At 36.5% G+C, this 23177-nt stretch overlaps 2 protein-coding genes across 2 annotated transcripts; one reads left to right on the plus strand and one right to left on the minus strand.

The window, feature by feature from the left end:
• The first annotated feature begins 14545 nt into the window (after nt 1-14545).
• LOC139862129 (putative callose synthase 6) lies at nt 14546-15039 on the plus strand. Its single transcript, XM_071850680.1, has 3 exons — nt 14546-14637; nt 14717-14800; nt 14913-15039. The coding sequence occupies exons 1-3, from the start codon at nt 14546-14548 to the stop codon at nt 15037-15039; spliced, it is 303 nt and encodes a 100-aa protein (XP_071706781.1).
• A 3532-nt stretch (nt 15040-18571) lies between these two features.
• LOC139862744 (prohibitin-1, mitochondrial-like) lies at nt 18572-22093 on the minus strand. Its single transcript, XM_071851372.1, has 6 exons — nt 22038-22093; nt 21688-21867; nt 21305-21421; nt 20447-20617; nt 19963-20175; nt 18572-18984 (listed from the first exon to the last, which is right to left on the minus strand). The coding sequence occupies exons 2-6, from the start codon at nt 21856-21858 to the stop codon at nt 18799-18801; spliced, it is 858 nt and encodes a 285-aa protein (XP_071707473.1). The 5' UTR covers nt 21859-21867; nt 22038-22093; the 3' UTR covers nt 18572-18798.
• Between the last annotated feature and the right edge of the window lie 1084 nt (nt 22094-23177).

Here is a 23177-nt window from a genome sequence, read left to right on the forward strand (position 1 = left end):
GGGTTATCCTGCCCACGAAGAGAATGGGGCAACTCGGCATCATTTCGACGATTGGCCATCTGCAAAAAATCAAGTAAAATAGGTTATGCTCCAAAAATTAAGACTTAGAGTCCAAAAATGCCTATATTTTTCGAAAAAAAATTCGAAATGAGGGCTTTAAAAATGGGGTTTTCCAAAATCCTGTTATAGTCAAATATAGCCAAAATTACCACAAACAACATTTAAATGAACTACAATCTTACTTTTGAGCAAAATTCAAAGTGTACCCGTGATTACAATAAATAATGCAATAAATAATAATTATAGTCATTTAGTCGTAATAAGCAATTTTTAACCAAATGTGATGATTTTTAAGCATACAATGATCCTAACAACCATTTTTAATTACCTTAAATATTTTTAAACATCAAACTTGGGCTATAACATATTACAGTAAAAAATTAGAGCCGTTTGACCGAAAAATATTCATTTTGTTCAAAACGTACAAAATAAGGAAAATCAAGGATTAAGCTACATTTTCACGAGCAAATCAATGATTTCGTCATTTGAACTAGTTCTAAGGCAAACCTAAGTTTTAAAAACGTTTTAACTATAGGAAAAACCGAAGTCCTAATTACATGTAGTTTGACCAAAATACCAAATTCAAACAAACAAGCCTTCTTTGTTCCAAATTCAGTTTCTAAGCATTCCTACGGAATCACTAAGCCTAACTAAGCTAGCAAAACATCAAATTTTCAAGAATTTCACCAAATTTCACCCTAAAACCTCAAGTAACTAGTCTAGAGCCAAAAACTATCCAAAATATCTCAATCAAGCCTAAAAACTAACACAAAGTAATCACATTATCTATCTAAGCATAAAGGAATCCAAAATTGAATCAAAAACAAAGTTTTTCTAAAAAGTTAAGAATTTGACCTTAGGAGAAAATTCGAATTTTCATCAAGAAAGAGTACCTTTTGTTCGAAATTGATAGTAGAATCGTGTTTAGGAGGCTAGAGGGAACAAGTTTTGAGCTTTGATTCATTGGATTTGGTTGAAAATTGAGTGTGTAAGGTGGTGGTGGTATGCGACGGTGAAGGGGACAGAGGGAAGAAGAAGCACAAATAAAATAAAAGAGAAAAGAGGAAGAAAGGAAAGAAGAAAGGAAAAAGAAGTGGCCCGTGTGGCTCGCGGGCTTATTTCCCCAACCCGACTTGCACAATTTTTAAGTTTTTATGATTTTAAAATTTAAAGGGTTTTAAGAGAAGATAAATAAAATAAAACCTTGGATTTTGATCCGGTTATTTTCATATTATTTTTATATTTTCTAAGATGTATTACTAACTAAAATAAGAAAAGAAAAGAAAAGACAACTAAAAATTAAAATCTTTTATTTTTATTAAAAACACAAATTACACAGGTTCTACAACTAAATTCCAGAAATGACGCGGAAAGAAAGACAAGTTTAAAGCTTCTTTGACCATCCAGAGTAAATCAGCGGAGTGTATTGAGAATATTTCGAAATCACTTAACATTTTACGCTCGCGCTTCTGTAAATCTCCGATATCGTCCATAAGTTTAACCAAAGCCCTTTTTACTTTCTTAGTGTTTGAAATTCCGTCCCTTGGCCCAGTATCTCTATAATTTAGTTCAAAAAGAAGTTTTGCCACTGTGTCTTGATATAAAAGATCTTTCGCACAGTCAGGATCACCGATAGTAAATTTAAAGTTTGAAGATATTTCTCGAATGATCTTTCTTTGCGGAGTTGTAAATGGAAATTTTGACATAGTGAGGATTTGCACGAGTTCCGAATATACTTCCTTTCTTTTTGCGAAGAAATTCTGATGTATTCTTTCCTCGGTAGAATCTGGAAAAGCTTCAATTAATCTTTTGATGAGAAATGAGGCTGGATCAAAGTAAAAGAAATCTCGGTTTCTGTAGCTTGAAATAGGGTTAGGTGTCTTGCTTTCAATCCAAAATTCTAATTCAGAGATCATTGTCGAGATGTAATGGTTTATATGAATTGGAGAAACTTCCTTATTGGTGAAATGAGGGGAAAAAGCGACGAATGACTCTAAATTGAATTTGAAATTAATTTCTGCATCCCGATACTTGATGAAAAGGTCATCCCCACATTCTTTTAACAGTTTGTGAAGAGAACGAGTCTGAGAACGCAGCTCTTTTAACAGATTGATTTGAAATGTTGAAAATGGGAAGTCTGAGGAATAGAGGTGCCTAACGAATTCTCTATAGACGTCTAACCTCCTGCTAGGATTTAACAGATTTCCAATAAACCGAGCTTTTGTTTTATCAGGGTTCCGTATCTCTTTAGGATTAAATTCGAACAAGTCTGGATAGTTGAAAATAGTTGGATATTCTTCCCTTATCTCATCTTCCATAATCAGGAGTTCGTTAAGACTGAGCCTCCCTTTTGGATCGTGAAGAGGGTCGAATCCTGGTGTATTTGAGTAAAACTTGTCCAAAAGTAATGAAATCTCTAAGTCAGATGAAATTATCCGGCTTCTCGGACTACAAGAATCAAGAGCTAAGTCTTGATGAGATTCATCAGGGTTTAGATTTGTTTTAGGTTTATAAAGAAAAACTTCGCCGGTTTCCGAAGTTGTGCAGAGCAACTGCCATTCGCACTTTCTTCGTAGTCGGTTAAGTTTGAACTGGAAACTACAGAAATTAAAACCATAATTAATATTTTCTTTTTATAATTTGAAAAGGGTTTATTATAATGGCGACTTTAAATCCTATACCGACAAACTCTCTGCTCGTTAAGCATGTGTGTTTCTTGTCAATTTATCTTTGAAACAAGTGGCCAGGCAGACAACGGAGAGGCAGGATCCTTTTGGTTCCAATATAATTGGAGACTGTTCGGAAAATTCAATAACCAAGTCCGTGTATAATTGTCTTTCTTAGACACCACTCAAGAATCTTAGATATCTTGATAGAATCAGCGATTACCTTAACAGACAGGAAATTAAGTCCCCGGCAACAGCGCCAAAAACTCTACTTATTCTCGTGATATGGCCGAAACGGACGGTTTTATTTTCGCAGTGTCGTCAGGCCACGGCACGTCAGAATCAGCTACCATGAGGGCAAGTAGTGGGTTGTTTTATCATTTATATTTAGCTGGGGTTCGAAGCTATAACTCACCTACTTGTCTTCCTTTTAACGAGTAAGTGGTAAATATAACTCAGGTACGTATTTTTGTATGTTTGCTCAGTAATGTGGGACAAAAGTGCCTATATAGTTAACCCTAGTGACAAGAGGTGATAGATTTAAGATTAACTAGATAAAATAGTAATTAGACAATAAAAGTAAAGATAGGTATGAAGAATAGAATTCTGAAGGGGAATTATCGCAAGAGTTTAACTTCCTAGGATAAACACTAAACCTCAATCAGCTGGGCTGTGAACCTAACTGATTTGTCACTAAGAGTTTAGGCTTTGAAGATTCTGGCTAAGACAGGTATCCCTACTCCCAACGTTAACCTGAAAGGTTTGAACGACCTTATGGATGGAATCCTAGGTACATGAACAAAGTGGTTTACCCAATAAAGGAACGTCTCAGCTTTTCTTAATCCTAGTTGGTCTGACTAAAGCAATATCCTACCACTAAATCACTATGCTATGCCTCAACATTAACAGATGTGCAATCTTAGATATCCTAAGGTACTGCTAATTGGGATAGAAGTCTCTCCTTTTGCGATCACTTATTCAACCCCGGATCATCTTACAATATCTCAAGAACATTACTTCTAACGCGAATCATGCTTCTGAGTAAGCTAGTGTTCACTGAACTCTCTATTGCTAACTCTAACCACAATCTAAATGGGCAGCTCTTCTATGATGAACAAATGATTATTCATATGTAGGTACTATATCCCTATTGTGATGTTAAGCACACATAACTACTTACCTTGTATCCTAGGGTTGATCAGGTCCTAATACTAGGTTATAGCCACGTGAATAAGCAGAAAGGGTGATCCGTAAATTAAACTTCTAAACCGTCAAGGTTTCAGCATAACAATATGATAAGTTTCAGACAAAATATTCAACACATAATAAACAATTGTAACAGATAGATAATCATGTAAGATGAAAGCAACTCAAGATAATAACTTTATTAAATTAAGGAAAGCGTTCACCGTTTATAGACGAGATCTGGACCATTACAAGTGCTGACAACCTCTAGCCCGCTCCTATTACAATCTTCGGCGTTCGCCTCCGGGTACTTAATTTCCCGCTCGGAGGTGAGAAGGCCTTGAAAGCTCTAGTGGGAGAAAGTGTATTGTAGTGAGAGAGTGAAGAGAGTTTTGTCTTGAAATGAATGATAAAGACCCATTAAATAGACTTGAAATTTGCCAGCATACGCCAGGCAGGGCGTATGGCAGGGCGTATGGCAGCCCGTTTTTGGCAGGCCGTATGCAAGGCAGGCCGTATGGTGGCTCGTGTGGTGGCACGTATATGGCAGGCCATTTCTATACTGGCAGGCCGTATGGTAGGCCGTATGGCAGGCCGTATAGCAGGCCGTATGGCTTGCTGGTCAGCCTTGATTTCCTGGATCGTAACTTGATTTCTTGTCTTTCACCGTTTTCGCTCTAGAATCTTCGTTTTAGCTCCGTTTCTCTTGATTCTTTTTGCATCGTCTTTGTAATTACTTTGCCTACAAGTTTAACCGAAAAAGCAATTATTTTGCCGACAAAGCTTTGAACTTTATGCTTTTGGGACTCAATATCGGGGGTAAAAACGTGACTTTTTAGCCGATATAAAGCAACAAATAAAAATTGGTGCTAATCTGAATGCGGATATAAAAAACAAAATTGTGTAATTATTAATTGCAAGTATGGATGTTTTTGCTTGGAGTGATCAAGATATGACGGGTGTTCCGCGACAGATTGCATAGCATAGGCTCAATGCTAATCCAGCGTTGAAGCCAATAGTGCAAAAATGCAGAGGAATGGCCCCAGATCGCATGAAGTGGTTGTGCGGTGAAGTGGCAAAACTAGTAGATGCAGGAATTTTGTGTGAAGTAAAATACCAGATATGGGTTGCGAACCCGGTTTTAGTGAAAAATCCAGATGGGTCATGGAGGATGTGTATTGACTTTAAAGATATCAACAAAGCCTGCCCGAAAGATAATTATCCACTTCCTGAAATTGATTGGAAGGTGGAATCGTTGCACGCTTTCCCTTAAAAGTACTTTTTAGATGCGGCCAAAGGGTATCATCAGATCCCAATGGCGGAGGAATATGAAGATAAAACTGCATTCCATACGGGGAAGGGTATATTTTGTTATGTCAAGATGCCATTTGGGCTTAAAAATGCTGGCGCAACATATCAACGGCTGATAGATAGTAGGTTTGAAAATCAAATTGGTCAAAATCTTGAAGCATATGTGGATGACTTGGTTATTAAGAGCGTGTCACAAGAACATATTATGGTTGACATGGCAGAAACTTTCGCTAACTTGAAGCGAATTAACATGAAACTCAATCCGTTAAAGTGTAGTTTTGGCGAAAAAGAGGGAAAGTTTTTGGGCTATTATGTATCAGAGCAAGGAATTCAAGCGAACCCTAAAAAGATAGCGGCGATTGAGAATATGGCTGCGCCCAAAGCAGTAAAAGAGGTGCAGAGTTTAACAGGCAAGCTAGCTGCCTTAACGAGATTTCTGTCAAAGGCAGCGGAAAGGCAGTTGCCTTTCTTTCAGACCTTAAAAGGGTGTTTAAAACAAAAGAATTTTGTATGGACAAGTGAGGTTGAAAGTGCATTTCAGGAAATGAAGAAATTGTTAGCAACTTTACCGACGTTAACAGCGCCTGTCGACAGCGAGGTGCTTTACCTTTACATCTCATTCGCGGATGAGGCTTTTGGCTCGGTGTTATTCACGGAGTGACAAAATGCGCAGAGGCCAGTTTATTTTATTAGTAAGGCATTGGCGGGTAGAGAAATAAACTACGCGCCAATTGAAAAGTTTGTTTATGCGTTACTCCTAACATCGCGAAGGCTGCGAAGGTATTTTCAGGGACATCCAATTCATGTGTTAACCGATGTGCTAGTTAAGCATGTTTTAAGTAAGCCAGACATATCTAGAAGACTCTCCAAATGGGCAATTGAATTAAGGGCATATGAAATCACTTATCTACCGCAGACTTCAGTAAAAGGTCAAGTGCTCGCAGATTATCTTACAGAAATGACTGGTGAATTAAAGTCATTCACGAAAGGAGTGAATTAAAGCCAGCTCAAGGCGAAACTTGGGACTTATTTACAGATGGTGCATCATGCACCGAGGGTGCGGGTGCTGGTCTTGTATTAGCAAGTCCAAGCGGTGAGGAGCATACGTACGCGTTGCACTTTAATTTTGATGTCACCAACAATGAGGCCGAGTATGAGGCGTTGTTGGCTGGTTTAATTATTGCAAAAAAGATGCAAATCATGAAACTTTGAGCATATACTGATTCGTAATTGGTAGAAAATCAATTCAATGGATCATTTGAAGCACACGAGGTGTCTATGCAAAAGTACTTAAAATTAGTTCAAGAAGGAGCAGAAGCATTTAAATATTTTAAACTCAAGCAAGTTCCAAGAAGTCAAAATAAGAAAGCGGATGCGTTAAGTAAGCTGTCTGCTTTAGATTTTTCGCACTTTTAAAAGCAAGTTTGGGTAGAGGAGCTACCAAACAAATAAATTGATGGCGGAACAATGTGTTGCCAAAAGACAAGCATGATGCTCGCATAGTTCGCGAAAGAACACCAATGTATGTAATAGAGAACGATGTGTTGTACCGAAAATCTTTCACTGGTCCATTAATGCGATGTTTGGGCCCAGCGGAGGCAGCGTTAATTGTGGAGGAAGTGCACAGTGGTTCTTGCGCGCTTCATTCGGGGTACAAGACTATAGCGGCTAAAATTATGCGAATGGGTTATTTTTGGCCAAGTATGTATCATGATGTGGCAAAAATTGTAAAGCGATGTAAAGGGTGTCAGAGGCATGCCCCGCAAAATCGAAAACCGCGGCATGATATGGTCCCAGTTAATTCCTCGTGGCCATTTTATAAATGGGCCATTGACTTTATGGGACCATTCCCGCCAGGGGCTGGAAATATCAAATTCTTAATCGTTGCAATCGACTATTTTACCAAATGGGTAGAAGCGAAGGCGGTGCGTACAATTACAGGCGTGCAGGTGAGAAACTTTGTTTGGGAGTATATTGTATGTCGATTTGGAATTCCTTGCGAACTTGTTAGCGATAATGGTGCGCAGATAGCAAAAGACCCATTCAAAACATGGTGTGATGATTTGAATATCATTTAAAAATTTACATCCGTTGCGCATCCGCAAGCTAATGGCTTATACGAAGTTACTAATCGTGATATTTTTAGCGGAATTAAAAAGCGTTTGAATGATAAGCGAACGGGATGGGTTGATGAGCTTTCTAATGTGTTATGGGCTCACCGCACAACTTTTAAAAGAGCACTGGTGAAACAGCTTTTTAGTTTGGGGTATAGTTCTGAAGCCGTAATTCCCGCTGAAATCCTTGTGCCCACGTATAGAATCGCTAATTTTGATGAAGGGGCAAATAAGGAAGCTTTATGTGAAAATTTGAATTTTATCGAAGAACGCGGGATGATGGTCGCGATAAAGGAAGCAAATAATAAACAGCAGATAGCGAAGTGTTACAATAAAAGGGTGCATGCATTGGCTTTTGACATCGGCGAGTGGGTTTTGAGAAACAACGAAGCAAGTCGCGCCGAAAACCAAGGAAAGTTGGGACCTAATTGGGAAGACCCTTATCAAATAACGGCGATAGATGCAGTTGGTTCTTATAAGCTTGTGGATGTTGAGGGACGAAATCTTCCTAATGCATGGCATGCTACGTTGTTAAAGAGATATTATGTGATACACGCAGTATTGTGTTTGCAATTTTTGAATAGTGCACTTGTGGTCCAAAGTTTATAATATGATCAAAAAATTGTACATTTTCATAAGTGCAAATTGTGTTATTTGTTTTGTGATCGCGGTGTACTGGTCATCATGTTTGAACATGCGATTTAAAACATAATAATTGCTAAAAGTGATGGGATAGTGATTAAACATTGTATACTTTCGCAAATAATAATTAGCGTATTAAAACGCATATTAACCTGAGGATCGCTTTGGCGGACTTAGAAGATTCATAAGTGTGTTAAAGATTGTTTCGCAAAAGTACATATTTGTTATGTGCACAATAGCAAGTGTGAAAATTGCAAAGAACAAGTCTAGGAACTATGAATACATGATAAAATAAAAAGCGCTATATAAATAAGAACAATTGCAATTGAAACAATGAAAATTTTTATTAAATTCGCCGAGAAAGCTGTGACATTACATTGAAAGCAAACACTCATCAACATTCTTAAGCTATTTGCTTAAGACAAGGTTGATTATTTCATCAATCGTTGCATCTTCTTTCTCGCTTATTGCGATAAGCTTGTGAATGGAGATGGAGGCGGTTTCCGCTCTAGCTTTCTGAAGCATCTCATCTGCTTCATCATGGGAACAAACGCGATCCGCTACGATTAATGGTAGCGGGTCTGGTATGCTGCCAATAGCAGAAAGCTCTGCCAAGAATTCTACCCGCTCCATAAGTTGTAAAGCGCCAGCATAGGCGGAAAACGATTCAGACACGGGGCGGGAGTCCATTATTTTTTGCCCGAAGACGGGCAGATGTTGGCGAAGCTTGGCAAAGTTAAGCTTAGCAGTATTTTTTGCCGTAAGGGCATTATCGCGACCAAAAATAAGGGTCGCCACTTCTTGCTTTAATGCCTCATTGGCATTCTTCAGATCTTTTTCCGCCATTTCTTTGGCTGAAAGCTTTTCCTTCAACTCTGCAATAGTAGAGTTAGCGGATTGCAGATCAGATGCCAATGCAGAGCATTGCTTTTCACTCTGTAAAAACTTATTGTGTTCAGCTTTTGACTTGTTCACTTCGTCTTCAAGGACTTTGAAAAAATGTTCTTGGCGGGACATCATGTCATACGCTGAATTAAAGGCCATATAAAAGTTTTGCACAAAACAGTTATGTGCATCTTGGGCGGCCAGTTTGGAGAATTCACTCCGCACTTCGATAGGAATTGCCAACGACATTTGTTGGCATTGTTAAAGTGCAGCAGTAGGAGAAGCCATGAGGTAGGTAGGAAGACTGTCTACCTTGATAGAAGTAAACGGACTCGGTGGAGTCCGGATCATTTCGTCAACTTTGATGAGAGAAAGATCTGGAGTTGTTGAGGAACCTCCAGGTGCTGTGGGAGGCGGATTGACAGTAGACACTGTTGAAACCGTTGTATCTGCACATAAGAACAAACGTAAGCATTAATGATCAAGATTGTTATGGAATATGTTCATAATAATAATGACGCACACATAAAAATTATTACCTGGCTGGTTTAGTGGGTCCAAATTTGCCACGAATGGAGTAGTGGCAGGTTTGGGGGTGGTTTTGCTCCTTTTATTTTGAGTAAAAGTAGGAGGAGTAATAAGACCTTTTCCGGAATCATTAATTCCGGTAACAGTAGGGGAGGTTGTTGATGATGAAGGAGGAAGAGTAACTTTAACCTCTGGGCTTCTAAGCCTTTTGGTGATGAAGCTTTTGGGATTTTCTTTGCGGTTGATTTCTTCAATCTTCATCTTAGATAATGGTAATGCAGAGGAGTTTTGAATTTTAGATGAGAGAAATTCAAAGAGAGTAAAGTAATTTTTTCAATGAAGGATTGTCAATATGTATAAGCAATTTGAAGGATTTCGATTGGTCTACTTAAAAAGGCTGGAAAGTGATTTGAAGTTATGGTAAAATAGCTTTTTGTTTTCTTTCGAAGGGCGCAATGCATTCGCGGATGATGGAGACTTTTAAGCTCATTTTTTAGAGTTTATCATGTTGCATTTTTTATGCATAAATGCAACATCATAAACTGGGGGGACTTAATTATATACATAGCTTTGCGTATGTATATTTTAAGCGTAAAAAGGCTAAAAGCGAAGAGCCACTCAAAGAAAAGGATAGACCGCGAAGGTAGTGCGAACATATGCTAATGAGAAGTGAACATTCGCTAGCTCTTACGATTGCGAAAGATATCCGCAAAGTTTTGGCGGATAGCGAACCGCGGACACAAAGATGTATTCGCTAAGAATTCCAAACCTATAAATAGAGAGCTAGGCCTCTCATTTTAGGTTGTTGATTCCAAGGAATTGCTCTAGCCTTTGTGACTGACTTGTGACCACGCCCAAGTGTAAGCTCACATTGTGTCAAGGTAATTTCCTCAAGAACGGGACGAGGTGATTGATCATTGTTTCTCTTAATGAGAAACGATCATTAGGTCCCATAAACATCATCAACCACCAATCCTACCCCATTATTGCACTCAATCCTGGATTAGAGTAATATCCTAATCAAGGATTGATCATGGTTAATGAAGGGTGTTAAGTACTGGCAGTAGGCATGTAGTGGTTGCGTGTGGAGTTGTGGTTGCGGTGGTTTTATTGTCTGGCTTCATCTTGTCCGGTTGTACCCTCGAGGGTGGGACAGACGGCGATCTCCCTGTTGGAGGATTGGTTCGTCCCTGAGGGTAGGATGAGTGTTTTGCGGACGAATTCATCTTCATGGCGGCTTATAGTGGCTTGCGGCGGTCAGGCTTATTTGTTCATGATTTTCGACGTTACCGCGACCTTTGGCATTCTCCCGGAGGCACGATGTTTTTCCGGGAATGGTTTTGTTCTTTCGAGACGACTTGTTCTCGGTCGTTATCGTCGTTGCTGTGTGTTTCACTGTCAGTGTCTTAGTCTAGCCTTTATTTTTGAGTCCATATGTTATAGCTTTAGCATGCTTTTATTTCTCAGTTTAATGAGTTTTCATTACGATGGTGAGGTCGTTAGTGTATGTTGTTTAGTTTGGCTTCTGCTCATATTGAATTTCATTGTTTCACTTGTATTTAATGTTTGGATCCGTTATAACGTAATTAATTTTTTTTCAGGAAAAACAATAACACCACCACTCAATCCCGTATCTGCGAGGTATGAAGGAGGTGAGATATAAACAATCTTTCCTCTACCATAAAATAGAAGTCGTTTCTCTAATCACGAGTCGAGAAAAATTCTCTAAATCCCGGAAGAGAAAGTGACCACTCTCTTCTACTCCAGGGTAGAGAGATTACTTCAGTGAGGACCTATCGAAAAGAAAAAAAAAAGCATAATAAATAAATAAATAAATAAATAAAGGTAATTTCATGAAAAAATACCCCGTAAATAAATAGGAGCACCTCCCAAATAAATAGTAGCACCACCTCCCAAATAGACCAGTTAAACACACGCAGCAAAAATCATCGTCTACATTTCAACTTCATTCGAATGTTATAACCCTAACTTTACTTGACTACCCATTCTCATTCTACATTTTACACTCATTTCCCAGATTCCCTTCCCAGTGTTATCAGAAACCCTAGATCGCAAATTTCTTCACTAGAAAATGTGTGAAATGACAAAAAATGGCAACAAGCCTAATGCAGAATCACACCCATCAAGTTATGATCTTTTTCACATTTTAAAAGAACCCAAATCATCATTTTCATCATCACCTTCTAGTTTTATAGCTCCAACGAAAACTTCAAAAAATCCAACTTCAACACTCAGTCTTTATCCTCAGCAGGTGACCCCAATTTACGCAGAAATACACGCTCCTTGTAGAGTTTTATGTAGATTCATCCCTAACTAAAAAAGATTTTGTTATACTTTTAGTAATAGAGTACTAAATACTCTGTTATCGAAGTGTAATCGTGCTAAAGTATCACCAGTTAGTCGTAAAAATGTGTACTTTTATGTTGTCATGTTGATAGTAATAATAATGATGATTTGGGGGGTTTTGATTGTTGAGGTGGTTAAAATGGCCAATTTAACGTGTAATCATAGTTTTCTGTTGTATTTTGTAATTTCCAACGCATAACATGTTTAATCACCTCATTCTAGTATTATGTTAGCATTATTTTCACCATTTTTGACAGCTGACCCGACCCGTCCAACTTGCCATTTTGTCACCTCTATTAGACACTTTTTATAACATGAACACTGAAGTAATCTTGACCTGCATTGTCAGGAAAATAACAAAAAGGAGAGATTTGAACAGATCAATATCCAGCTTACACAAAATAAGTCTTGGAAGGAAAAGGTATCATTCATTTCATATATCATTTTTATGCTTGGCAAACGGGTTGGGACGGGTGGGGTTGGGTCAAAGATTAAAAGGGTTTGGCTCAAAACGGGTCATGAGTCAGGAATGGGTTAGCTTTTAAATCGGTCGAGCGGGTCGGGTTGAGTCATATTGGTTTGGGACCCATCTTTGTACCTTTCTTTTTGTCGGGTTGGATCGCGACCCTTTTTTGACCTTATTATTTTCAAAAATCTGTTATAGACATTAATAAGGAGGTAAAGTGATAAACCAACTAAAAATTTCAAATCATCATACACATGAACTAAATATTACTATGATTTAAATGCCAAAAAGCAATTACATAAGAGAAGCAGTATACAAAAATCAAAATTACTACAGCTACATTCCTTTAAATTAAATCATATCATCATCATCATTAAATTTCATGTTCAACATATCAATTACTTATACGACTCAAAAATGTTGGGGTCAAGTATATTTTTTTAAATGGTGGTCTTTTAGCTATAGAATAAACAAATGGGATTTGTCATTTATAATAAAAAACAAAATTACACTGTTGCTCCCTGTGGTTTGTACCAAATTGCGTATTCTGGCCTAAACTTTTTTTCGACGTGTTGATCACTCCACTTTGCAAAAGTTACGCGGTTGGTCACTGAGCCTAATGTACGTCAAAAAAGTACGTTAAATATAGTCAGACATGTGAGGGTATTTACGTCTTTTCTTCTTCCTTTCACATCTTTCTTTCCCTTTTGAAGAACCCTAATATCAACATCAAACGCAAACACGATTTCCAGCTACCAATATCACCATCAGTTTTTGAATAATGAGGTCCATTACGACATAAGGTAATCAATACTCCTTAACTTTTGAAAATCAGTAAACCCACAAATTTCATCTAGCCCATGAAACAAATAAACACTAAAATTGGGGAAATTAATATATATATATATATATATATATATATATATATATATATATATATATATATATATATATAGTGGTAGGATCAAGAGGGAAGTAACCATTCGGGGAGAAGCGGGGGGAAGCAAAAACTTTTTTTTTTTCGTTTTTTGAAAAAACTTTGTTCACGAACATTATAGATGAGATGAAAATATGAACATTTAGTAGAGATACTTTGTGATAAATGTTTTTATTTTGGCGAAAAAACGCTCGAAGAAGTAATATATAACAATTATCGTGTTTGTCGAGCTTATTTTGAGGTTTTAACTATTGGGGTTTAGATATTAGGGTTTATAGGGTTTAGATATTAGGGTTTAGAAATTTAGGGTTTAGGGTTTAGATTTAGGATTTAGATTGAGTTTTTAACACGAACGGTTTAGAGTTTAGGGTTTAGGGTTTAGGGTTTGGTGTTTTGGGTTTATGGAATAAACCCAAAACACCAAACCCTAAACCTTAAACTCTAAATCGGGATAAATTTTACTTCACAAAACAGGAAGAAAAAAAAACGTTCATATTCTTCACGAACAATATTATCTTGAATGTTATTCTTGTCGATCGTTTTCCCGCCTAAATAATAACATTCATCACGAAGTGTCTCTTCTAAATGTTCATATTTTCATGTGATCTTGATGCCGGAAAAAAAAATTCAAAAAAAACGAAAAAAAAAAATTTTTGCTTCCCCCCGATTGGTTACTTCCCCATTGATCATGCCCATATATATATATATATAAATATATATATATATATATATATATATATATATATATATATATATATATATATATATATATATATATATATATATATATATATCATAATTATATATAGTTGTTATTGTTATGGCTTTATATCATATTCATAATGGAAATTTCAACACTGTAATCTTTTATTTGACAGAATCTTCCACATTACAATGATGGTATTTGTAAAATTTCAAAAGTTATCAACTTGAGTGAGGACATATTCTCGGGTTATAATTCAACTGTGCGTGAGGAATATGTGATACATCATGAATACATTCAAGTAGGAAATGATCAAGATGTTGGTATGAATCAAATATCTCTATACGAGGCCAAAGTTTGCAAATGGAAACGGCGAGCAGACACAAAATAATCCTTGGAAGTAGAGGGTATCATTCATTTCATAGATCGTTACTTATTACAATTTAAAATCCCCTTTTTTATATTACTCGTTTGGGGAAGCACTTCAAACTATTGACATGAATCGGGTAATCGTAGACCATGCAGTTATTTGAATCATTATTAACCGAGTAAATACTAAAAAATAAAACACCGGCCATTTCAGCCACCTACTGCCCAACACGCCCATTTTGCCACTTGTAAATATTTACCAAGTATCTTTCCTTTTTTGTTTTGGACAATTACTTAGAGGAAGCTTACAAAATGAGAAACGTATTGGAAGAATTTCATAAAGATTATCATGGCAATCCTAGACCTAAAATACTGGGATTGAGGGAACATATCTTTACAGGAATGTTGGTATATGTGTGTATGCACTTAGTTATGTATGAATGTATGTATATTGTCCTATTCAGTAACTTTGTTACTTTACAGCATCTCATCACTCGCATGGTTAATGTCCAATCAAGAGACGAGTTTTGTGACAATCGGTAAAAGAGTTTTGGCTGACCCTTTAAGGTATGATCCTTTATTTCCATTATAGAATAATATATACAGCAGTTGTATGACTTCAGTTTTTCATATTCATAATGGAAATTTCTGAATACTGTAATATTTTTGTATTTTTCAGGATGCGGTTCTTTTACGGTCACCCTGATACATTTGAAAGACTATTTCACTTAACAAGGGGTGGTATAAGTAAAGCATCTAACTTGTGTGCGGGCATATTTTCGGGTTATAATTCAACTCTTATGTGACACATCATGAACACATTCAAGTAGGCAAGTGTCGAGATGTTGGTATGAATCAAAATCACTATTCGAGGCCAAAGTTGCAAATGGAAATGGCTGACAGACACTCATCCGAGTTGTTCGTCATATCCATTTACATCTTTGGCCTCAGATAGAGATATTTGATTCATACCAACACCTCGACCCTTGCCTACTTAAATGTATTCATGATGGGTCACATATCTGACACGTAGAGTTGAATTATAACCTGAAAACATATAAGTGAGGTAGTAGAGTTTGTTAAAAATAAATGGTTGAAGTTCAAATCAATTAAAATCAGTGGTTGTAGCAGCTATACATGTGTGTAGCTATATGCAATACTTACTATAATGTTCATGATCTATGCCACTAGAATCTTGACAAGTACCTTAGAAGTGGCAATTTTGTCGTGTAAACTGGTCAATTTAGGTTATGTTTTTATTACAGATGGCTAAAATAAGTTAATGATTCAAAAGGGTTGATAGCCGCTTTCTGTCTAGCTGAAAACATATTCAAACATGTGCTCATTTCAATTGTCTTACGAATTTACCGATAACAATACACACAAGCAAGATATTTAGTGAAAGAATTTATGACTATGGTTGATATGATAGACAAGATCAGCTGATGTAGACATCATATCGTACGCCGAACACTGTCATATCATGGAAGTTAAGCTGTAGTATGTCATGGCCGGGAACATTTGGTTAATCAAACAAAGATTCAATTGGATCAACTTCAAAAATGCGCGACACCAATTTTCTATCATGCAAATGATCAATCTGATTGCTGGTTCCCGGGACAAATGATAAACAATCAGTGTAACCACAGCTTGTTAACCACGGATCATCCAAAAACGACGTTTTATCTTGACTGTCTGTGTCTTCATTGTTATGGTTCACTTGTTGATCTTCATGTTTAAACTGTAAATCATGGGTTTCGGTTTCTTGTGATGGGTAGGCTGTTCCATTGTTTCCCGTGAGCTGTTGAACAAGGGTCTTGAAGCTTGATGAGTGAGTGATGTAAACTCTGGGCTTCAACTGTTGATGGTGGTGGTGACGGTGTTCATAATTTTTGGAAATTTTGACAGAAACTTTGCTCATTTGTTTTCCCATATAATACAAGTGTTTTTAATATGGAAATATCAATGTACAGCTTTTTGATTTTTGCTATTTAACGGAGTAACCCAAGAGGTCTTAACTAATGTGAATATGGAATATGATATGGTTGGAGTCTTGTGTTGGAAACAAACAAAATACCAGATATTAGAAGATAATTTAGGGTGTGTTTGTTTACAAATAAGTTTGGTAATGGGATTACGAATGTTAATGTATTTGACAAAGATTAAAGATTAGGGTAATTATCGAAAACACTCGTTTTCCAAACAAACTATAACGAATTGCCATTCAAAAAAGTTTTGTGCCAAATTGTTCTTGCAAGGACATCTTGCGAAACTAGATTTATCGGTCATGACCGATAAATTTAACGGTGTGACGTGAGATTAACCGGTCATTAGACATAAATCTTATTTAACAAGATCACATGTTCTTGTGACTTGCGATAACCTTGCAAATTGACAATATCATTTATTTGAAACAACTCATAATAGTAATATGAACATTTATGACACTAAGGATCTAGTATATAACTTTTTTTAAGCAGAAATATTGAAAACTTATATAAATACTAGAAAACGTTTTCAAATAGAAAACGTTTTTGAATAGAAAACATCTTTAACAAAAGATACACGAGGCTCATCTTGACTATACTGAAACAAAAACCAAGACAAGTTGGGATAAGAACTAACCAGAAAGAACCCAGCACGATCAACAAACTAAAAAAAACAAATCTCAAAACTGAATAAACACTACGAAACACGAAACTGAGAACTCCGAGCTCAAATATCTTTAATAAATACGCCGAATTCTTCCATCTCTGCGACATGGACCAAATTTTTTCTTCCTCTTTTGTTGATATTTATTTTTAAACGGCACACTATGGATCTCACAAAGATCTATAAGAGTAGCAATAACCGGTTCGCTCTCCTTGTCCATACACGTTATCTTTCATCGATTGCTGCGAAAGCCGCCTCGGGCATTTATCCTTTCCCATTTGCCGATGAGCCGCCGTTTTTACCATCTTGAGCAGCCATAAACAAGTTTTGAATCGCTTCACCATAATCCAAGTATTCAACATAGTCTTTAAGTTTGTAAAAAACCGAAGTGGAAGCCTCGTTCGCCTTCTTTCTCGATCTCAAATTTGTGTCGCCAAGTTGAATTTTTGAGACATTTCTATTGAAATTTTACCAAGATTTGCAAAACCTTCACAAATTAGACATGATTGCAAAACTAGTATTAACTTCATGATTGCAACTGCTTAATGTTTAAAACAATATTAGACATGTATAAAGAGATCGAATATTGTTGGAAAAGTAAGTTGTGGCGACATGGTGAAGATCACAGTAGTCCGTGAATCGTGGTTTTTAATTTTTTTTCACTTTCCATACACCCCCCACATACCGTATCAGGCCTCGGTTATAATACGGCGATGAGACAACACACGAAAAACTGTGATGCAATCACGTAGAGCCAACCATTGAAACACTACAATTTTAGAAGGTGTCGATTTGTACCACAACCAATTCCCCCACGATGGATTAGCATTTGGAACGGTTCTCATAAGTATGTCAATTGTTACAACCAACACACTTACACACACATAACTTCCCCATTTGTAACAATTGACTACCTTTACTTTCCTTTTTATATAACCAATCCATAAGTTTGTCCGTTGTCATGGGTTGTTTGTCAACTACCAAAACAGAACCCTTCACTGTTTCTTTGATCTCCTCATTTATTTGTAGCTGCATTACGTTGTTTGACGGTTTTGTTGCCCCGTTCTTAAACGAGGGGGGTACATATTGCCTTTTAGTTTTCATCCCCGATTTGGCCCATCCAACATAAACTTTCTTCCCCGGGATCATTTTCCATTCATGTAGCGAATAGCCTCCATAGCCTGAACATCTGTCTCATACTTGAGAAAGGTATATACCCTTTCCTTTCTTCAAGCTATCTCTTGAATTTTACCAAATTGTCGGAATGCGTTTGAAAGTGTCCAAGGAGTAGAATTCCTTGGGATACCACCAACGAAAATAGTTGAGATACCTTTTTTATAAGCACTAAATGGTACACGAGAGGGCCTCGGATCATCATTTGATTTGTCATCGTTGATGTTATTGTTCGTCGGTGGAGTTACAGTTCGGTTGGATTTTGGTAAGGTAGTATTTAAGTTTGTACAAACTGTTGTAATAATTTTGAATTATTATCGTCAGAGATGAGATGTAGAATTTTGAACACAATAAATCACTTGCTAGTTACGGATTATGGCTTATGAGTTATGACCAAACACGTCTGCGACTCAACAAATAAAAAGCACAAAACTTTAAGAAATCGCACAAATAGTTAATTCTTTGGACAAAATGACCTATTTTTCAACCAGTTTCAATTTCTTCATAGCAACTAACATCCAAAATAGTCATTGATCAAATTTAATTCAACGCAAAGCTTAACCTATTAAGCTAATATGAGGGGTCCATACCAACATCTAATAAACAAACTAACTAGTTTTTCATGTGAATCGACAACCACAATGAAATCAAGTTATTTATCAGGCTACAAAAATAGTAGAGTAGTTCAAAAGAGTGATAAACGATTGTAACTTTGCAGACCATAGTCTAAAGTTGGTCTTCTATTTCCTATCCAAATTCATCTCCTGAAGGTTTAGCAACAGATTGTCGGCATTCAACATAACTTTGTTGGACGAAGCAGATATTATCGACGCAATCTCTCTAGAAGCTTCGATCTTTCTGAGAGTGATAAAAGCCGGATTGTTGGCAATAGCTTGACCAATCAGCTGGGCACTCTTTGCTTCTCCCTGTTTGTAAAATAACAACACACTCATTTCAGTTGATATTGTAACTAAACCTTTTAAAACCACTCAATCAAGATCCAGAAAAAAGTAGCTTTTTATTTGGTTCTAGTTTAATAAAAATTGGTTCAAACACCTATAATGGACATATAATAGAAAATTTTCTTTGAATTTTTGGTAATCTGCAAAAATCAAGTTTGGACAAAGAAGCGTAATAGAAAAGAACACAGACACAAATTAAGAAAAAGCTGAAAAAAATAATGCTGCAAAATACATTGTATAGTAGTAGTTTTGGCTTTACAGGGTTGTCCAAAATTCAACTACAGCGATTTTAGAGGCCAAATAAATTCACTTTCATTTTTTACGAGGAACCCCCTAGCGACGAGCCATAATGGCTCCCCTCTAGTTGGTAAACCCCGGGTAAACGGCAAGCCAGGCCTCCACCACTACCAGGCAATGGGATAAGGTGCAGGTGGTGATTTTGACCCATTTATTATCCGGGTAGTGTTTGATTGGGAATGGGTTTAAAGAAATATATAGTTAGTAGAGAACGGGCTAAAAGTCGCCCAGGCTGATATAAAATGCGTACAATTTCTTTTCGAATCAAATTTAGAGGTAGTAAAATGTGTGGGTGAACAGTCATATTTCAGGCTGATCTAAAATATCTTCCTGTCCGGTTCTACTATATCTTTTATGTTAATTAAAAAGAAAATGACAACAAATGCACTTTGACTAAAAGATCTAAAGATTTACAATAATAATTTGAATCGTCAAAACAATGTTAAAAACCTAATAAGTTATGCATTATAAATACAGTTTAACCACTCTGAACCCGTTTGATCAGTAGATGAAACATCGCCCAAAATTAACCGGTTTATAAAATATTAGAACACACGCCCAGACCCCTTAAAATGCTACACTAATTTATATTAAAAATTTATACACTACATTAATTTATATAAAAAATGAACATGATAAACTGACCTGAGCTCTGATAATAGCACTTTTCTTGTCTTGCTCAGCCTTTTCTACAACAAACTTAGCCCTCTCAGCTTCTTGTGCAGCCACTTGTTTAGCTTCAATAGCTGCAGTAAACTCCCGCCCAAAAGTCAAACTTGTAATTGACACATCATCCAATGCCATGTTGAAATGTGATGCCCTCTCTGTTAGTATTTTTCTTATTTCTCTACTAACAGCCTATCCAAAAATTGTTAATAATAAAAACTATTGTTAATAAAGTAAAAAGTAGGTAAGATAGTCTAGTTTACCAACAAATTCAATTTCTTTTTATATTGTTTGCATCAAAAGATGAAAACTTGACCAGATAACAATATTTGAGAAACCTTTAATTTCTTTAGAGTTTAGACCCATAATGTGTTTCCCAGATTTTGGGATTGATAAGTTGAAATCTTGATTTTATTAGACTGGAATTTTATGTCCAGTTCAAATAAAAGAGTTAGTTAAATACCTCTCTTTGGGTAATAAGCTGGCTAGCATTGTATTGTGCAACTACAGATTTCAACGTTTCATGAATAATCGAAGGCAGAACTCTCTCGTTATAGTTTTCACCAAGAGTTCGATAAACGGCAGGCAGTTCATCTGCAACTGGACGAGTGAGAACTCTAAGGCCAATCTTCACCTGAACCACCAAATTTGAATGTATAATAAGAGCAATGGACTTGTAAGTAAAATTATGATCAAAGCATGAAGTTACAAGTACATGCAAAATTTATTCCCAGAGTCCCATTTAAAGAAAATAGTAAATATGGGCAAATGCATGTGTACTTAATTCGGGAGTACTAGCCACTAGGCAAAAAATGTATCCCGATTACTCGGTCAAAATCGGTCAAACTTGGTCAAACTCAATCAAAGTCGGACAACCTCGGCCAAAACCCAGAAAATCAGTCAAAAATTGGTCAAAATCAGTCAAAGTCAAACTCGATCAACATCCGAGAACTCCCTAAAAACTCACGACCGAGTACTTCTCAAGTAGCGATTTTTGCAACCATGTGTGTATTTAGAACAAGGGTCAACATGGGATAAATCAAGTAAAACGCTATCTTCTTAAAAAATCAAGTCAACGTGACAACAGAGATTATATTTTATCAGTATTGTATACATAAAATCGATTCAGAATGTTTTGAACATGATAGAAACACAACAGACAACTTTCACCAATTTTACCCGTTTCCTTTTAAGTTATAAATTATATTCCCTTCAAACCATAACAGATCAACCATAACATAACACTACCTATACATAAGTAAACAAGCCCATAACTAAAGAAATTTGATGCGTATGTGTAGAGAGAGAGAGAGAGTAATACCATTTGTAGATCACGGCTACCAGAAGTACTTTCAACCAAATGGGGTCGTGCACGAACGTCATAGATAATAGGTCTTTCAAACCAGGGGATCATTATGTGCGTCCCCTCAGGATAAACCTATTGATCAAAAATGTTAACATTTGGTTCACACTACAAAATAACATCTAAAATCAAAGTACATTGTAAATGTAAGGTTATTGATAACATCGAAACTCAAAGGATAACCAATAAGTATGGCTTAACTACACTAAATTGCCACAGTATCAGTATCCCTTAAGCTTAACTACGAAATCACATATGAACATTAGGTTGCTATATAAACACAAATACAGAATAATATATAATACAATTGAAATAGATAAGCAAAAATGGCAAAAATTAACCTTATCCTTGACACCGACTAAACGATTGAAAACAATCGCACGATGTCCTCCTTCAACATTATAGAGACTATTACCAGCTGCATACAAACCAATACCAAGAACAGCACCTAATTTTATTAATGCTGAAGCTGGACCACCACTAGGCATCTTAGGTACGTTGTTAAAATTCATCTTTTTTTCCTACACATTATGACCAAATAATTACAAATTCAGGGTTTCCAGTACATAAGCTCTAGTAATGCTGTATTATTGACAAAACTGATGGATTAACAAAACAAAATTAAAGCGAAATAAGTTGAAATATAAGCAAATTATGAAAAAATCGTTGAATTATATTGATGAATTTGTACCTGTAATGAAAGAGGTTTGCGGCGGTGAGAGGTGGAATAGGTGAAGAGTAGGTGAAACGAGGTTTAAGGGTTTTGATTCCTGAGGAAATTAAAAAGTTTGTTTGTTCAACAAGTTTTCTTAAGAATAATTACGTGGATGGTCCCTGTCGTTTACACTACATTTCACAACGAGTCCCTGTGCTTTTTTTTACTGTGTGCGTGGTCCTTGTGATTTCTAATTGTTGCGTGAGCGGTCCCTCAGTCGATCAATTGTTAGGAATCCCATTAAAGTAACTTATAGGTGTACGTGGGTGAAGCAAAAAGACGAAAATGGGCATCATGTGGTGTACACGTGACATCCCTTAACGAAAACTTCTAAGGGTTAGTAATAGAGAAACCACACACGCAACATTTAAAAACCACAAGAACCACCCATGCAATAAAAAAGCACACGGACTTGCTGTAAAATTTGATGAAGACTACACGGACCACTCACGTAATTTTTTCTTTTCTGAATTAGGGTGTGTTTGTTTATCTCTAATGGAATGGTTAGCGTTGAATGCTGAATCATTTAGCATTTAGCGCGTTTGTTTCTAACCTCTGAATGACAGATGGTGTTGAATGGTTCAACATTAAGTGTTCAACATCCATCACGGGCTGCCATGATCTCCTACACAAGTGGAACACCCGGGCTGCCACTTCATACGGGCTCTTCACACGGGCCGTGTACCCGATCTACCCAATCCACATGCCCCCTCTACACATGCTGCCAGTGCCATAAGTCCTATAAATAGGGTCCTTTTGTCATCCATTTTTCACACACTTCAACACATAATTTACTCTTAATCTCACTTCTCTCTAGTATTTCTCTCTAAGATTATGAAATAATTATCGATTAGAGATAACTACCTAGAGTAGGCTGTAAATGGAGTCTATAAATGATTGGATGTGCGTCCGAAGTTGTCACTTTTGTACTTTAGGAACTCGATTAATCTATTGGCACTTCTATCCTTTTTATCTATCTTTTGTAATGCCTTCCATTATTATTGTGATAGATAATATTATTGTCATGATTAACGAGTAGCTATCTTTAAGTGTATGTTATGACGTAGTCAGTCATAATGCAAAAATATTTATTTTAATGTGATGTTGTTAAAATGC

Source organism: Rutidosis leptorrhynchoides, chromosome 8, assembly GCF_046630445.1.
Source record: "Rutidosis leptorrhynchoides isolate AG116_Rl617_1_P2 chromosome 8, CSIRO_AGI_Rlap_v1, whole genome shotgun sequence".
In the NCBI taxonomy this organism is placed as follows: domain Eukaryota; kingdom Viridiplantae; phylum Streptophyta; class Magnoliopsida; order Asterales; family Asteraceae; genus Rutidosis; species Rutidosis leptorrhynchoides.

Bases quoted from the DNA above. Each gene is read 5' to 3' on its own strand.
- LOC139862129 (XM_071850680.1), top strand. From the start codon at position 14,546: ATGAGAAACGTATTGGAAGAATTTCATAAAGATTATCATGGCAATCCT. The intron at 14,638-14,716 runs GTTGGTATATGT...GTTACTTTACAG, and splicing joins GAACATATCTTTACAGGAAT to CATCTCATCACTCGCATGGT. The intron at 14,801-14,912 runs GTATGATCCTTT...TGTATTTTTCAG, and splicing joins GTTTTGGCTGACCCTTTAAG to GATGCGGTTCTTTTACGGTC.
- LOC139862744 (XM_071851372.1), bottom strand. From the start codon at position 21,858: ATGAATTTTAACAACGTACCTAAGATGCCTAGTGGTGGTCCAGCTTCA. The intron at 21,422-21,687 runs GTTAATTTTTGC...TTTGATCAATAG, and splicing joins TAGTCGGTGTCAAGGATAAG to GTTTATCCTGAGGGGACGCA. The intron at 18,985-19,962 runs GTCAGTTTATCA...TTTTACAAACAG, and splicing joins GTGCTATTATCAGAGCTCAG to GGAGAAGCAAAGAGTGCCCA.